Below are 18,425 nucleotides of genomic sequence, written 5' to 3'. Positions count from 1 at the left end.
CTTATCTCTCCTCCTTCTTTTCTTTATGTTATATGTTTCTCTAGTACATTGGTAACCTTCGCACTTATCATATAGGCCCCATACATTTGTACTTTTGTTAAACAACGTCTAAAGACAAAGAGAAAAATGTTCGGTGGGTGGTTGGCGGGTGCTGTGGTGTGGTTTGCTCCTTCTTTCCTATCCAAGATCTGTCGTCCTTCTCTCCCCTCAATCTTTTTTGTGTATGTTACTCTCTTGTAACACATAATCTATTCTTCAGCACTTATACTTATACGACCTTATTGTGTTGTAAGTGCCGTAAAACTCTTACTAAAACTAAACTAAAAATGTTCGTAACAGGGTTGTACATTGCACATGGACATTTTATCTTGAGACGATGTGGAATCTATCGACACTATCATTCAGACTGAAAGGAAAATGATAGGCCCTATATGGCCTGCATAATATGTTAAAATGCACCAACTCAAGAGAATGTGCTAAAGTTCAAAGCGGGTTCAAAGAAATTAAAGGGCCCCTGTTTGTCGGCAATTCAGTAATTACATGTACATTTGTATGTCATACGTTTTGTCTCCGAACTTCCCTGTTTAGAGCATAATTTACAATTTTCAATGTATATCATGTATGTAACATTTATATGTACATGATAGATTCTAATACAATATTATTATTCACAACCATGCTATCAACCAATAATATATATATATATATATTTATATTTATATTTATACATATATATACACATGTATATATATATATGTATCATCTCTCTATATATATATAGATAGATAGATAGATTAGCTTGCCTGTGGGAAGAGCACTATCTGAAAACACGGTTGAGTGTTTTGATTACAATTTGTAACATATTATTATCATAAAATTGATGCGGAAAAAGACTATTAAAATGAATTAATTATTTTTTTTAATTAAAAAGCGATTCCGACCCGAGGTGTCTGGTAAGGGAGGTAACTCTAACAATGAATTTTTTCTAGAGATTTTGGGCAGTCTTGGGCCTATTTGTTTTTGTTTCTAAAGCTCATTGAACTGCTGCTTCGCTGACAATTTGACACCACGTAAGCTAAGCCTCAGCTTGTGGAGGTGTAGATCTACTATCTTTTGTCAGTTTCTCTTTAGTACTTGCAAGAGTATTTGCTTCAGTATTTGATTTATACATATAGTGTAAGGTGTATAACGGTACGTACAACTTAACTTGACTTAAGAATCTGCTAGATTTCTAGGTCCCGTTTGGAGATACTATCATGATACTAGATCTAGATTCTAGTTTTGACCCCCCCCCCCCCCCCCCCCCACAACGACGATTAATTTTGATTCTAAGTATTTGCAAAACATCAAATTATGGTCAAAATTATATCGGGGGGGGGGGGGGGGCATGCCCCCCAGAAACCCCCTCCATGTTTTTGTTTAGAAAGGGGGCTTCCTGAAACCCCCCTTGCCTTGTTAAAAAAAACTAGTGAAATTTTACGGCTCATTTTGTAGGCAACATTTGGTTAGATCTACTGATAAAACATCGATACCGAATATTTAAATATTAAATCAGTATCGATATTCAGTACTCAGTGTGGATGATGCCAACAGACGGGACCCAGATTCTTTTAGTCTTTCTCGCATTTAATTCCAGAGGAGGACTTCCGTAACGAGCGACCACTCTGAATTCTATGAATTTCAATAACTCAATAGCCATCAAAATCAGTACGGAAGGTCTAAAAAGCCAGTATAGTCGCCTAGATATGTTACTTGATCCATGTAAATCTAGACAAATTATGAAATTGCCGCGGTTTACGTAATCTTAACTCAAGCGCAAAGTTTTCAATATATCTAGTTGGGGGAGTTTCGTCTAGATCTAGACATGGCCGGAATTAAACGCGAGAAAGTAAACAATTGCCCAATTTGTTATTTTGTTGTGGATTTTTTTAGAGATCTAATCTAGATCTAGATTTATAGCCTTAAGTACTGACATGGTATAATTTTAAACCTGAATAATTAGGCCTACTACTAGATCTAGATCTAGATCTAATGAAACCTGCGTACTCAACGGAAGTGGCTTTTTCACTTTATGAATCGAGCTGAACTACGCAGGTCGCCATTTTGTTTTGCCCGGAAGTTCTCGCAAAATCTATTCCTTTTCTCTCTCTCTCTCTCGCACTCTCTGAATACTGTCTATTGGTGTGGACGATCAAATTAACAAAAACAAAAATATAAAATAATGTTAAAACGCTAAAAGTAAATTAATTTGGCCGTCTACAAAGATGCTACGGCTATTTAACTTTTTGAATCGAGCCGAACTACGCGGGTTGCCATTTTGTTTTGCCCGGAAGTTCTTGCGCTAGGTTACTCCCCCCACCCCACCCCTTTCTCTCTCTCTCTCTCTCTCTCTCTCTCTCTCTCTCTCTCTCTCTCTCTCTCTCTCTCTCCCCCCCTCTCTCTCTCTCTCTCTCTCTCTCTCTCTCTCTCTCTTTTCTTTCTCTCTCCCCTTCTCTCTCTTTGTCTCTCACTGCCCACAGACAAAATTGCACGCTTTCAACACAAGAGTGCTGGAACGTTTGTTCACGGTGAAGGCTACTCTGGTTGGCCTATCACGATGAAGGCACACGCGGTGAGAATAGCCAAAAGGCTGTACTCAACAAGTTTCGGTCAAAAAGGCCTAGCCCTAACCTTAGTACAGCTAGACTGGCAAGTTAGCCAAACTGTCAATACTGAAGTACAGCAAGCCACTTTGTTAAAAAAAATAATGTATAAATAACTTCCTTGATTCCAATACAATTTAGGCCTCCTGTACTAGATTTCTAGGCCTACAACTCAAAACTCAAAATGTGTGACACTGACATGCTACATAGTCTGCACTGATTTGAATTTTGAGATGTCAATAACAGATATATTCTCCATTTACTTTTTTGTCTTTTCAGTTGATATTTTTCTCGAAACTGTAGCATCATATCTGACACTTAACTTACTTGTATGAAGGCTAGAGGGATTTTTTTCCTGAATATGTAGCCTAGGTACAGCTAAATTTAATAGTTAAACATAAATTACTTAGGCCCTGCTAAACAGTTCCACTTTCTATAGAATGTTACTTTTATTTATATCAAAATCATACCCCACTTTTTATCAATAAGAGAGTAAAGTGCACATAAATGTCTTGCAGAGTTTGGTTCTCTTAGGATCAAAGCTTGCAAACCTATACACAATCGAACCTGTCTTATCGGAACCTGTAAAACAGAAACCAGTCTTAACGGAATCTCCCCGACCCCCCTTGATATATTCCTCTTTAATTACCTATATAAAACCGAAAACTGTCCAACGTGGAAACGGAAAGAAAAATCAGCTCCCTCTCGAGGGTTTTACCTGTCTAACACGGAAATTGTTTTGCCCCCTCAGTCCCTGATTTGAAACAAAACTCGCAAGTTTGGTTCCACCGGCTCTAAACTTAACGCCATGCCACTGGACGAGGAATGGGAAAATGGGTGCAATTTAGGGGCAGATTCACCCCATCTATGTGAGCCCTGAGCGATGCAGATGGTCAGAGTGGTGTGGGTGTGAAATCTCACGAGTGAAAGTGCTCGAGTAGCAAGCCACCAGGGAAACATTTCTGGGTAGCCAGAAGCCAGATAGGTGTGAAATTAGTTTGACTAATGCCTGCCGCCCTGATCATGTGGCCAGCCGAAAGCAACATGGATCGCACCTTGTAATATGAATCACAGCATATTCATTGAGTGTCTGGGAACCACAACAACATTCTTGTTCAAGTTCAGGCTCGAAAACTGGTTTGATGAGAACAGCACGGAAATCCAGCTGCACCCCCAGTGGGTCATGGGGATATAAATAGACCCACTGCTTCGTCTGCAGAAGATGCAACCCCTTCAAAGGCGAGGTGTCGCACACGGACCCCAATCCTCTGAGATCCGGATGCGACACCTACTTTAGTGTATCTTCCTCTTCTCCTTCCTTCTTTCTTTCTTCTTTTATCTTTCCTACCACCGCTGACCTCATGTGCAGCAAAAAGAGAGGTCACCCATCCTACAGAGTTGGCGCCTCGTTGACCGTGAGGTGCGACCCGTGCGGAGGGAAACCGGGTACCTGGTGGTTGAGGTGAGATCAGTCCACTGACTGTCCCTCGCCAACACACCTCTTTGGCCCAGGTTTTCCTCTTAGACGGGAGGGTGGCACGGCCCATGCCACTCAATCGGTTGAGAGCTGAAACCCCATCAAGCCCTGGGTCAATCTTGACGGGAGGGTCTTGTACTTTCTCGTTGAGAGTATAGCTCCAGGGTAGCCCTGGCACAGCTCTGGTCATCCGAGCAATGTGTCCCCTTGTTGGGCTCCGTGGCGGGCGGGGAGCCCCGGAGTCGAATCAATTAGAAAACTCTCATGGATACTAAAAACCCTAAAGACCCTTTCCCAGCTCCCAACATGAAGAAGTCTCGGCTCGCGGAAGCGGCCGCCGAGCCGAGCAAAAGTTCAAAAAACGGTAAAAGGACCTTTACCGATGCCTCCTTCCTCCCTCCTCCTAAGGAGCTTCTGAGGCAACCGTTCGTGGCCATCTCCAGTGCAAAAGACGCACAGAAAAGAATTACCGATCTCAACATCTTTAAGACAGGAGATGCACTACGGAAAGTTCTGGGATACATTCCCACATGTGTACAGAAACTTTCCTGTGGTGCACTCCTTGTCAAGTGCGCAACCGAGAACGAAGTGACCAAACTCCTGGATACCACGACCTTCGGCGGTATTCCCTTTAAGTCCGAGCACTACCAGAAGTTTAACCGCTCGAAGGGCGTGGTCCGCAGCCATGAGCTGAAAGGCTGCTCCATGGAAGAGATTGTGGAGCACTGTGAGGGAGTGGTCGAAGCTCGCCGGATTACTCTTCGGCGGGGGGAGACTACTATTGAAATGAACACGATTGTCCTCACTTTCGAATCGTGTCGCCCTCCAGCCACCGTTCGGGCATCTTACTTGATACTCGACGTACGACCCTATGTGCCGAACCCTCTGCGCTGTTTCAAGTGTCAGAAGTTCGGCCATAGCCAGTCACGGTGCTGTCACGCAGCCGTGTTTCCTCGTTGTGGCAAGACCGGGCATCCTGAGAAGGAATGCAAGGCTAGTCCTTGTTGCCCCAATTGCCACGGCCAGCACACAGCTTTCAGCAAGGAGTGCCCGACTTGGCTCCAAGAACGCGCCATCCAAGAATACAAGGCGCGAAATGGCTGCTCCTTCCAGGAGGCCCGTAAGGTTGTCTGCCCGCCAATCACAACCCCAGTCATTGGCCGGTCGTATTCAAAGGCAGCCCAGTTGGTCACAAGGTCGGCAAGTAATTCTACTGCCGACCTCCCAAAGCCCGCGGTCAACAGGCAAATCTCTGTGCCTAAGTACAAAAAGCCCGCTTCTATCCCTGTGGCAACCCCCCTTGAGGTGCCACTTTCTAACCGCTATGGGGTTCTAGGGGAGGACGGGGAGGACTCTTCCTCCGCCCCCTCTTCTCCCCCTCACCCCTCTTCTATCCCTTCTTCTTCTTCTCCTTCTTTTTCCACCTCACAGCCCATTCCTCTGATGGAGCGTGAGGTGGGCCTTCTCCCCTCCCCCCAGCCCCCTACCCCCCCCCCCCCTTCCCAGCCCCCTCGGTCTGCTCCACCTCCCCCTACCCCTCCAGCAGACAAACCCCTGCCTATGGAGGAAGACATCTCCGACCCCCCTCCCCGGCCTGACCCCGGGAAGGATGGAGTCTGTCACTCCTCCAAATCCCCCACTAGACCGCCGTCCAATCCAGGACGGCAACCTAGAAAACACTCTGCCTCCCCCGCAAGGAGGAGTCAGAGTGTTTCTTGGAAGCCAGGGCCTTTGAGCTCCAAATTAAAAAGTAAAAATTCATAATGAATCCGACCTTCCATTGCAGAATTGCAACATTTACAGGACACACTGTGCCCACGGGTGGCCTGTATTCAAGAAACAAAATTCGCCCCGGCTTCCACCATAGACTTAAGAGGATTTACTGCGTACCATCACATTCACACAGAGAACCAGATTGCTTCCGGTGGTACCACCATCTACACTGACAACCACACTCTCCACAGACAAGTACATCTTAAGACGACCCTCCAGGCTATTGCCGTACGGGTCACCCTGCACAGACCAATCACAATCTGCTCAGTTTATATCCCACCAAATTACCCCCTCAAAATAACCCAACTAAATGACTTAAAGGCTCAGCTTCCAAAACCCTTTATTTTGCTAGGTGATTTCAATGCCCACAGCCCCCTTTGGGGAGACAAACCTATAGACCAAAAAGGAAAATAATAGAAAACTTTTTATTTCAAAATAACATCTGTCTCTTAAATGATAAATCCCCAACTTACAGAAACAGAGCCACCTATGGCACTTCATCCCTTGACCTCACCTTTTGTACCCCTGACCTAGTCCCAGATCTTGAGTGGTCTGTGCTGGATGACCGTACGGACCATTTCCCAATTCTCCTCAAAAACAATAGCCTCCAAAAAGACCCGATCCCAGAACGCTTCAACTTCAAAAAAGCAGACTGGGACAGGTTTGCCAATCAATGTTCCCAGATTCTTAATCCCAATTTCGACCACAACTACAATAAATTCCACGAAAAGCTTTTAGAAATATGCCACAAACACATACCAAAAACAAAAACAGAACCCCGGAGGAACAAGATCTGGTTCTCTTTGGAATGTGAGGACACAGTAAAGAAAAAGAAGGCAGCGTATCGAAAAGCCGTCAACAACACCACCATAGAAAACAAGATAAATTATTTAAAGGCTCGAGCTGTGGCACGTAGATGCCTCAGGGAGAGCAAAAGACAATCATTCCAAAAATACATCTCCTAAATCAACAGCCAGACACCACTCAACCAAGTTTTCAAAATTGCTAAAAAATTCTTAGGTAGACGCACAGACACCATTCGGCACGTCCAGAGGCTGGATGGAACAACAGCTGAAACACAAGTAGACATCGCAAACACAATAGCTACATCTCTCGCCAAAAACTCATCCCAAGCAAACTACAACACCACTTTTCAAAACATCAAAACTAACAGAGAAAAACAACACTTAAACTTCCACTCAAACAACACTGAAACCTACAACGCAGACTTCACAATAGACGAACTAACATCGTGCTTCTCGGACCTGGGCGATACAGCCCCGGGACCGGATGACATCCACAACCAAATCATTAGGCACTTACCCTCAGAAACACTCACACTCCTACTATACATATATACAACGACATGTGGCAGTCGCACTCCTTTCCGGAGTCTTGGCGTCTCACCACTGTCATTCCAATACCCAAACCAAACAAGGACCACACACACGCATCCAATTACAGACCAATAGCACTAACGAGCTGTCTCTGCAAACTAATTGAAAAAAGGATTCACAGGCGACTCATGTGGTTTCTGGAAACGACGGGCTCGCTGAGCGGTCTCCAGTGCGGATTCAGGAAAACTCGATCCACTCTGGATCACCTGGTCCGCCTGGAGACCTTTATACGCGAGACGTTCGCTGAAAGAGGCCACATGATCGCCATCTTTTTTTACCTAGAAAAAGCCTTCGACACAACCTGGAAGTACGGCATTCTTCGAGACCTGCACGCACTTGGCATACGCGGTCACCTCCCTGCCTTCATTGGCAACTTCCTGAAGAACCGTTCCTTCCAGGTTCGTGTCAGATCCTCCCTTTCAGACCCCCACCAACAGGAGGAAGGAGTCCCCCAGGGGAGCATCCTTTCTCCTCTCCTATTTGAAATTAAAATAAATTCCAAAGTGAAAACCCTCCAAAACAGCATAGACAGCTCGTTATACGTTGACGACTTTTTTATATGCTGCTGTTCAAAAAATCCTCATTTGAGATCTATGGAAAGGCAGCTGCAAACGCAGCTGCACAAACTCTAAACATGGGCAAACAATAACGGTTTCAAGTTCTCCCAGTCAAAGACGGTTGCAGTACACTTTTGCCGAACAGGCAGACGTGTGCTGCAGCCGGATTTGACACTATACAGGGAAAGGATTCCCGTCCAGGACCAAGCTCGTTTCCTCGGCGTCATTTTCAACAAAAAACTCACATTCATACCACACATCAAAGACCTTCGTGTGAGGTGCCAGAAAACGTTAAACGCTTTGAAAATTCTATCGCATCTGGAATGGGGCGGGGACTCAAAACACCTTCTCCACTTGTACATCTCCCTTGTCCGATCCAGGCTTGACTACGGCTGTCAAGTTTACGGATCGGCAAAACCACATGTCTTAAAAATACTAGATCCAATACAAAACCAAGGACTCCGCCTCGCTCTGGGGGCTTTCCGCACTTCTCAGGTGGAGAGCCTCCAGGCCGAGGCCAACATACCACCACTCTCACTCAGACGCACACAACTCTCACTACAATACGCAGTTAAACAGAGCTCAACACCGGAAAATCCAGGGCACAACAGCATTTTTAAAACAAACCCAGAAACCATAAACAAATTTCTAAGCAACGAAAAACTCATCAAACCCTTCGGCCTCAGAATCCTTGAGGACCTCAAGAACTTACACTTTTCCAAACAAGACACCCAACAAATTCTTTTCCCCGACCTCCCTCCGTGGCACCTCACTAAGGCAAAAGTAGACTTACAGCTGACCACACACAACAAAGAAAGCACAAACACCAAAACTTTTTAAGCAGAATACAAAAAACTAATAGATAAGTACCCCGGTGCGGAGCTCATCTTCACGGACGACTCCAAAAAAGACAATGAAGTGGGCGCCGCAGCCCTATCTCTCAACAATACACACCAGAGGAGACTCCATCCTGAAGCCTCCATTTTCACTGCGGAGGCCACTGCCATTGACATGGCACTGGACTCTGTAGAAAATTCTCCTAACAAATCTTTCCGTATCCTTTCTGACTTTCTGTCTTGCATCACCTCACTCGCAAACTACACACTCTTACTCCCAAAAATAGTTAGGCTACAACAGAAAATTCATACACTATCCGAAACAGGAAAAAACATCATGTTCGCTTGGATACCCAGCCATGTGGACATCCGAGAAAACGAGCAGGTAGACGACCTGGCGAAGAAAGCTTCATCCCTTCTGCTGGGATCAACGACAAACACTCTCCCACAGACTGACTTCAGAAATAAAGTCAAAAAGTACACCTCCAGTCTGTGGGAGAGCCACTGGGAAAACCAGAAAAATAATAAACTATATGAAATAAAACCTAAGCTAGAACAGCGAAATCCTTCGGACCTCTCCAGAAGAGACGAAGTCATTTTTACTCGATTGCGCATCGGACACACGGCCCTGACCCACAAATACCTCCTACAGGGAGATGAGAAGCCGTTCTGTGTCAGATGCGACACAGATTTTACCATTAGACACATCTTAACCGAATATCTAGACTTTGGAGAGATCCGAAGGAAATATTATAAATGCTAGAAATTGCAAGATATTTTTTCCGTCGTTGTTCCCAGCAGAATTTTGAATTTTATAAAGGCATGACAAGTTGTAAAATGAAAAATGAAAACGTACTATTTAAAATTTTTATTGTTACCTATAAGAGTTGTTTTAAATCACATATTTACACTGAATTTTAATATTTTAACATTTTAGCATTTTCAAGTCAATTAGTTAACCAATCGTGCTGTGAACTTTTGCGAAAGTAAACAACTTGTGTTTCGCGCGCTCATATGACCTTAGCAGTTGCAAGCGCAGTAAAACCCTATACTACATACATACATAAATCCAGCTGCTATTAGAGGAAAGATGTCGTTTACAAAGTGTACAACGGCATCCTACACTGAACAGCAAAGAACGACATGCTGAGAAACATTGAGCAAAAACTGTACCAGGTGCAAGACTCCTCACTGAATTATAACAAAGCTAATGAGATTCAGGGCTTTGAAGAAAAGAATGATATGAAAAACTTCTATAATAGCTTGCAAGAAGTTTATGGCCTTATCATCAAGGGCCCATCTCCACTGCTCCGTGCAGATGAATCAACGCTGATCAAAGATAAAGAGAAGTCTGAGAAGATACTCGAAAGATGGGTGAAACACTTTGACAAGCATGATGGTTTTGTTTAAAGTAAAGTCTGGAAGAGTTGGGCGGCATCATCAGCCTCACTCTCTCGTCCGAGACTACCTGTATATAATGGCAAGACAAAGGCAAGACAGTTGGAGATGGGGACAGATACAGTGGATGACACAAATGTTCTAGGTGCCTCATCTAGCTCTGTGCACTCCACAGAGCATTTATATATAATGGAACCACTTTTCTCTCCATTGGACCATGAAGGTTTCTTCTGCAGAATTTACTGCCATTCCCCTAACTCATTCCCATATTACTGTGAGCTGCTGTAGGGTGTCTCTCTCTTCCACCTTGACCGTTATTTTGAAAATTTGGTTGCCAGACTCTGTTGTGTCCTGTGACCCTAGATCCTCTCGAGTCAAGCCTGTCCAGCACTCCTGGGCACACAATTTGTGTCTGGATTTTTTATCGAGGTTGACTCCTCTAGGTCCATCATGTTTAGCCTAAGAGCTCATTTCTAAGTTACTTGTAACTTCAAACAAATGCAAAAGACTAAATAGTATAAACTATATAGCTTAGATTTTATCATTAGGGCCCTACGCTTTTATGTAACTTTGCGGGAATATTGAGATGAGATGTGGAGTAACTGTGTGAATTTCAAGATTGAGTTGAAGCAGCCTTTCAAACGAATATTCAATACTAAAGATGGGAAAACTATGTACTTCTATTCTAAAATTTTCTGTGTTAATAACTTTGCTCATGTGTCCCAACCCTCTAAAAGGCCAACTTCTAGATAACATCCGTGCCATTTACGAGAACAGCATAAGTACTGTAAGAACGTCGGAAGGATTCACAGAATGGTTCAAGATAAAATCCAGAGTATGACAAGGTTGTGTCCTATCACCACTACTATTTATCATATATATATATGGATAGAATTACAAAAGAGGCCAACTCAGAACCAGACGCCCTAAATGAATTACTCTTCGCTGATGACCAAAGCCTGGCACACAAAAATTAAAGATGAACAAAGTCTCCAACACCACACCTCCAGATTAGATTTAAATGAAGAATGTAACAACTATGACATGAAATCAACATCAACAAAACAGAGACAATGAAAGTAAGCAGAAAGCCAGGACCACTCAGGATACACATCAACAACAACAACCTCAGACAGGTCCAAGAATTTAAATCCGTCGAAAGTATATTCACAGAGGATAGGCGACTGAACAGAGAAATTGTAACACAAGTACAAAAGGCCAATAATGTTAGTTACCAGATTACTCCACTACTGAAACATCTTTAATCTGAAACATCCTAACATCCCCATGACAACAAAACTCAAAATGATCAACGCCATATTCATCCCAACACTCACCTATCAATGCCAAACATGGACCACGAACAAGACATAAGAAAAAAGAATTACAACATGTCAAATGCGATGCCTTTGAAAAGCTGTGAACAAGACCAGGCGAGACAAAATTTGAAACACAGTAATCAGAGAAATAGTGGGCACAAATGATGTTATGCATCACATCCAACACCAAAGAATCAAATGGTTCAAACATCTCATGCGATTACCAACACACCACCTAGCACAACGTGCCTACACAGGAAGTTTGATGTTGGCAAAAATGAAGACCCTGTGGAAACCAGTGAAGTTAAAAAGGGGTGAGAAATTTCCGAAAAAAAAGTTTACGGCTCAGTTTTGGTGCCTGCCACAAGATACTTTTTTCTTTTGGACACCTTACATTTGCTCGATCATAGATAGTTGGCATATATTGTTAGACATATATTATATTGCAGGTGAGAATTTGTTGAAATGATTCTCAAAACTAGTCTCAGTTAATTAGCTTTTTGATTTTCTTGTAGTCATTCTCTTTTTTTTTTTGCTTATTTATAAACCCAAAGTTTTTAGGTTTTAGTGTTTTTATCTCACTGCTCTGATATGTTGCTTTGGTGGTGTTTTTGCAATGATAATTAAAATATGTATGTATGTGTGTGTACCTGACAAGAGGGCCCTTATTTTGGCAAAGTCAATTTGGAGCTAGAGGTCAACAAAGGTGTAAGAGTAAGAGTGATAACAAATAAAAAAATGTAGTGCCGTCAGAAAGTCAAAGTTTTTAACTATTCCTAATTCATTCCAAATGGATGTTGCTCAATTGTATTTGTATTTTGTGTAAGAATCAGTTTAGTTAAACTCTCTTGAGCCTGAGCTATTTTTCAACCCTCAACCATTGCAGCCTGACAGTTTTGGGGTATATTGAATCATTAACCACAACAACAACAAAACTGTGAAATCTCTCATAATTTTTTTAATGCAACAAAAGAGAGGAATAAAATTTCTCACAGAAAAAGAAAACTGCATTTAATTTGTTCGAATAGTTTTTATTTTATCAATATTTTTAAATCGCAATGTCTCAGGATTACGCACATTTTAAAAAATAAAATCATCTGTCGCAATGAAGGGATGACTGGCTTAGTTCGTTTCAGCTAAAAAAATATCTCACATTACTTCACTAAATTTTTTATGGAATGAAACAAGGGGGCCAACTGTTGGCTCACCGCTTCCCGTAGCTTGTAGCTGAAAAACACTGCAGAAATGGATCCATAAAGCGCTTACCGTAAATACACAGGAATAGGCCACTGGGCCGATGGAGCGTCCCATAAATACACGGGAATAAGCCACTGGGCCGGCGGGACGTCCTGTAAATACACGGAAATAGGCTCGAGTGAGTTAAGATTAAGAGGTTTCTAGAAAGAAAAACTGAAAAAAATGGTTAAAATAGGGAGTGATTTTTTTTTTCAAAATTGAGTATTTTGAGATGTTTCAACTTTGAAGCACTTACAATAGAACAAAAACTATTGGCAAGGTTTATCTCAACCAACACGGTACAGTTCAGTAGGTTAGAAAGTTTTCAGATTTTCCCCAGGCGGTAGCTGAGGTTTCTAAGAGTGGGGGATAAAGGAAAAGTGTCTTTAGCCCTGTTCTCATATAGCAGAACACTCAGTGGTTTCCTAAAGCTTAAAAGCTGTGCATGCTTTCTGTTCTCTTGTTATGTGTTTTAAGAGCAGTGTTGGCAATGTATTTAAGAATAAGTGCACCATGTGTGTGTTGCTTTGCTGTTTAGTAATGGCTTCAAAAAGCTGTTTGCTTTTCTTATTATTGAACAAAGTACAATGGATGATTTGCAACTGTGTTTAGCATTAATTAAATACCAAGTTGGCATCTAACAAAGATGGCATTATTGATTCCATATATTATTCAGAATAAGAAGAATATGGAGCATATCTTTAGTTGAAAATTTTAAAAGATAGAGACGTCTATTTTGAGTATTTTTAAATGGCATCCAAGCAAATGGAAGCTTTAATAAATGTTGCGGGCCCTGCAATTATAATGTAGATGGCTATCTCTGTTTGTTTGTCTAACTAGGCAACTTCTTGAAACGCACAACATTGAGTGATTTATAACTGCTGATGGCTTTCAGGTCTAATGAGAATGGGTTGAGGAAGAATTAAAAATCAGTAGTTTCCAAAAACAGCCAGCAAACTTTTAGCGGACAAAAACTGTCACCAGAAAAAGCTACTAGAGAACAGGGCTTCAGACCAATCAATGATAATTGTAAAGCTCTTACCTCAATTCCTGCACTGATGATGCAAGTAATGCAAACTTTTGTAATTTCTGTAGAACATCAATGCTTTTCACCATTTAAATACATGGGCTACAGCATGTTTTAAGTGCATGCTTTGACCTTGGTTGTGAGAATTTTTGTGTCAAATTGTGTCTCCGTGTCAAGCACTTGTCTTTTTAAAAATGCTTATAGTCCCGGAAACAGCCAATGCTAGTTTGACCATATTTCATTTATACTTTAGTGACATGCAGATGCTACTGGTTAAGCAGATTTGTCAGCTAAAATAAGCATTTATTGTTTACCACATGTGATGATGAGCCTAATTATTTTCTTTAATGATAATGATTTCTGTTTTCCAGATAACTGCTGACCAACATCAAATGCTACAAGAAAGCTATGAAAACATCGAAAACTTTTCATTTGACACCATATCCAACATCAAACAAAAGATGTTGAAAACCCTTGCATGTAGTAAGGATTAAATATAGATATATTTAATGAAGCTGACCAAGCTTAGTCATGAGGATGTTGGAGTTCCTGAGACGTTTTGCACCAAGGGTGCCTTGGAGCATAGTCTTCAGTCTCTTCATAGCCTTCATCATCAGCTTCTACATGATGTTCACGATCATGAATGATCGCTTTATGCACCATCAAAACTGGTATGATTTCCCAGCTCCCTGTTCACGCCCAAAAGATATGCTTGATGCAATGGCGAAGCTGGCATTCACTGCCTCAGATGTGCTGACACAGTTGAATGTGTCGCATGCCCTGTGCTATGGAACACTGTGGGGTGCACTGAGGAATGGAGAGATCTTGCCCTGGGACAACAATGTTGATGTAAGTTGATTCATTCCCCCCTTCCGCCCCAAAAAATTCACTTCTTTTGTTGTATTTGAAGCAAAACTTTTATTTTGATTGCATAAGCTGTGTTATACACTATAAGGACTGCAACAGGTTTTAAAGTGGATACAATGATAACATGTAAATGTCAGCCCAGCTAATGGAAATATTGAAATGATGACACAAGACTTTCTTCTGGTCATTATTTCCTGTCAATGTCAGAGAAACCAAATGAGGTAGCACTGAAAGAGGCTTAAGTGGACCACTCAGCAATAAAACAAATCCAAAAGAGACAAATTCTGTTTCTGGGACACTTTGTTAGACATAAAAGGCCATGAACATCTCTCTCTCGCTGGAGAAAAAGTAGAAGACAAAAGAGGCAAGTGTAGACCAAGAACAATTTACTTTGAGAATTTTATCCTATGGGTGACAGGGACAGGGAAATACCAAGACGATCTGTGTCACAACACGGTGAAATCAGGAGTTTGTCTATAATTGGGAAATCGAGAAAATGGCTATCAAGGTTTGGTTATATGTGGTTATTTTCAATGTTTTCTGTAAAATCCACACAGAAATGTATTCTAAATGGATTTAAAAGGTGTTGAGTTTTTTTTTAATCAAAAAAGTTTGATAAAAATTGCCCAATGGATGGAGAAATTCGACTTTCTTTCCTTTCATTATTTTGACAAGCACTTGATTTCACCACGATGCTATGCATATGTGACGAGTCCCGACGGTTTGGTCCACTAGGTACACATTTCATAATTACTCTTCATGTGACACCAATATCAAATTAATGAATACAATAATATTTAAAGAAATGATGCACAATTCAATTTTGGAATGCTTCACTGCTGTCCGAGGCAAAATACTGAGATATTTGCAATCAAAGATTGACAAATACCCCCATCACAGAAAAAAAGACCCAACAAGTGTTTTTGGCAATTTTTGCTATTCAGCTCGATGTACCTAGTGGACCGAAACATTGGGATGCGTCACATAAAAGTTTTTTTGAGACCCTGCAAGCAGATAGATGATTGTCAAACAATGATCATCAATGTCTGATTTTGATCTAGATCTAACACTCCATGATGGTGAATATCAAAGTCAAGATAGACTCAAGATTTTGAAGTCCAGACTTTGATCATTTTTCACCTGTTTGTACACATATCTGAAGAATTTTGCAAGTCAAGATCAGTCGTGTTCAAAAGTTGGCTATTAGACAGTTGTAAATTCCAAAATGTTACAGATGAACAGACTTTTGAACAATAACCTATCTTATTCTGTTGATAATGGTGAGTTTTATGTGACAAAGAAACTTGAGTGCGTCTTTTACTTTTGTGTAGCCTTTCATGGCAGCAGAACATTGCCAATCTTGTTCTTAGCTGCTGCATTGTAATTTGCCAGTCTTGTTCTTTGCTACTGTATTGTTATTTTCCCTTGCAGTTAAAGGGTTTCTGGAAAGCACTTGATACATTTGTCAGTTACTTTGAGCTGTGCATTGTATAAATGCTAAACGGATAGTAATGCGACTCAATGTGTTGACTGAGAGCTAGCTTCCAACCTGCTCAGCAGTACATGTTAAGTCCAATCTGCTCTAGTGGCCACCTGTCCTAGAGTAAACGACATGCACCTGTATAAAACCATTTCTTTTCTTTCCAACAATGGATGGCTGTCATAAAAAATTAAGACTGTTCTTTTATTTTGACTTACTTTGTTTGTAATGGCATACTTCTCTCTTTTTGGGGGTTTTTGGCAGGCGCTCTGAAGTGGTTTGTTCCTTCTTTTCCATCTAGCTTTTACCCTCCCTATAATCTCTCCTCCTTCTTTTCTTTGTTTGTTACTCGCTTGTACACCGCTAATCTTCAGCAATTGTATAACCTATTTGTGTTGCAAGTGCTGTAACACCCTCACTGAAACTAAACTCACTCTTTTCTTTATCCTTAGGTATGTGTGATGAGAGAACAGATTCAGAGACCTGGATGGCATAACTTACATAAAGCCTTCCAGTCTCGCAACTTGCCGATTGTTTATGACTATCGTCATGGAGAGTACTCAATTGTGGATGGCTCAGCCGAGGTGGTCATCAACGTGTTCTACTCCACCGTGTGGGAAGAGGTGTTACATGACGGTTGGGAGCACCGCTTCCTCTGGTTCTTTCAGGACCAGCCAGTTTCTTTCCCAAGGAGACTCCTAGCCCTTCCCTTGCCAAAGATAAAGTTTCACGGCAAAGATATGCCCATCCCCCATGATGATCTAGAGATGTTGAAATATCTGTACAGGGATAATTGGTGGCTAGTAAAAACACCTCCTGGTTGTCCGCCTAGTCAGTAGTTTTTGTGCTTTGGGAATGGATGAAGATAAAAGGTGAAAAAAATAGAGCAAGCAGATGAGAACAGAATTTTGTTCTGAAAATTTTTTACCCATTATGTCAAAATGAAGTAATACGGTTCCGTACCGTATACAGAAATAGTGATCCATGCTAGAGGAGAGATTGAATGCTCCTCCTTTTATCATATTTTTTATTTGAGGCCTCATCCAGAACATCTACTTTTGATGAGATCAAACTAGATGGAAAGTCAGAAAACATGAAATACTGCTCGAGAAATGGATGTCCAAAGTAAGCGCAGCTTTACTGAGGCCTGAAACATATTTCTGTAGAATAAAACATATGATTGATTTTTTCTCTTGCTGGCAGCACATCCATTGCATTGCATATTTGTAAAACAATCATTTAGGAGTTTCCCGATTGAGCACCATGAGCATCGCACAAACCAAACGAACACAGCAGTTCTCCAAAGATGGCTACCCCCTTGGAAAATTGGTCAAGGGTAGAAGTGAAGTCTCTCATTCGGTTTCTGACCGCAAAAGGTCTCAAACCTATAGAAATACACACTGAAATAAAGTCAGTTTACGGGGAGAAAGTAATGGCAGAGTCACAGGAATATGAGCGGTGTAGTAAATTCAAAGCCGGGCATACGGATGTCAATGACAAAATTCACCCAGGACCTTGTTTTTCTGCCAAGACTGAGGACAACAAGAGTCACGTTAACAAATTCATTCAAACAGACGGCGCTTATTAAAATTTCGCGAAATTACTGAATCGCTAAACATTTCAAAGTCGACTGTCCATAGGATAGTGTTTGATGAGCTGCACTATCGAAAGGTCTCTGCTCAATGGGTCCCAAAAGAGCTGACAGCTGACCACAAGACGCAACGTGTTGAAGTGTCTCAGACTTTGTGGAATCGTTGTCGCCAAGCTGTCACGGGAGTCATGAACGCATCTGGAGACCTCCAACAATACGATTAAGCATTCCAGAGAAGCATTATTACTGGTGATGAGACTTGGATACACCACATGGCCCCTGAGACGAAGAGGGATTGAATGGTTTGGAAGCACACGTCTTCACCTCCCCCCCAAAAAAGTTTAAAGTTCAGCCATGGGTGAAGAAACCCATAGCCACGGTTTTCTGGGGTTCTAAGGGTGTTCTGCTTTTTTACATTCTTGAACCAGGAAAAACTGTTAATGCTAACAGACACTGCCAGACTCTTGATAAGTTGAGAGAGGTAATGCGCCGAAAAAGACCAGGCCGGTTGTCCAGCGGGGTCATTTTGCAGCATGACAACGCAACGCCACACACCGCAACCGCTATGAAACACTGGATCCCAAGACTGGGAAGTTCTGCCACACCCCCCTCATAGTCCTGACTTGGCCCTGTCAGATTATCACCTTTTTGGACTAATGAAACGCGATATTTCTGGACAGCGATTCACCGACGACGAAGACCTCGTGGAAGCCGTGAAAGATTAGTTGAAATCCCTTGACGTAAAATTCTTCAGGGAGGGTATCTTCTCCCTTCTCCAACGATGGGAAAAATACGTCCAGCGGGATGGTGATTACATTGAAAAAT

At 41.9% G+C, this 18,425-nt stretch overlaps 1 protein-coding gene across 1 annotated transcript; it reads left to right on the top strand.

The window, feature by feature from the left end:
- The first annotated feature begins 749 nt into the window (after positions 1 to 749).
- Positions 750 to 17,227, top strand: LOC101845102. The gene is made up of 3 exons (XM_005100079.3): positions 750 to 1,070; positions 14,034 to 14,511; positions 16,462 to 17,227. The coding sequence occupies exons 2-3, from the start codon at positions 14,194 to 14,196 to the stop codon at positions 16,846 to 16,848; spliced, it is 705 nt and encodes a 234-aa protein (XP_005100136.1). The 5' UTR covers positions 750 to 1,070; positions 14,034 to 14,193; the 3' UTR covers positions 16,849 to 17,227.
- Positions 17,228 to 18,425: the final 1,198 nt, after the last annotated feature.

This window comes from Aplysia californica, unplaced genomic scaffold (genome assembly GCF_000002075.1).
Source record: "Aplysia californica isolate F4 #8 unplaced genomic scaffold, AplCal3.0 scaffold00235, whole genome shotgun sequence".
In the NCBI taxonomy this organism is placed as follows: domain Eukaryota; kingdom Metazoa; phylum Mollusca; class Gastropoda; order Aplysiida; family Aplysiidae; genus Aplysia; species Aplysia californica.
Note: the sequence above shows the minus strand (reverse complement) of the source record. Positions and strands in the feature narration are given on the sequence as shown.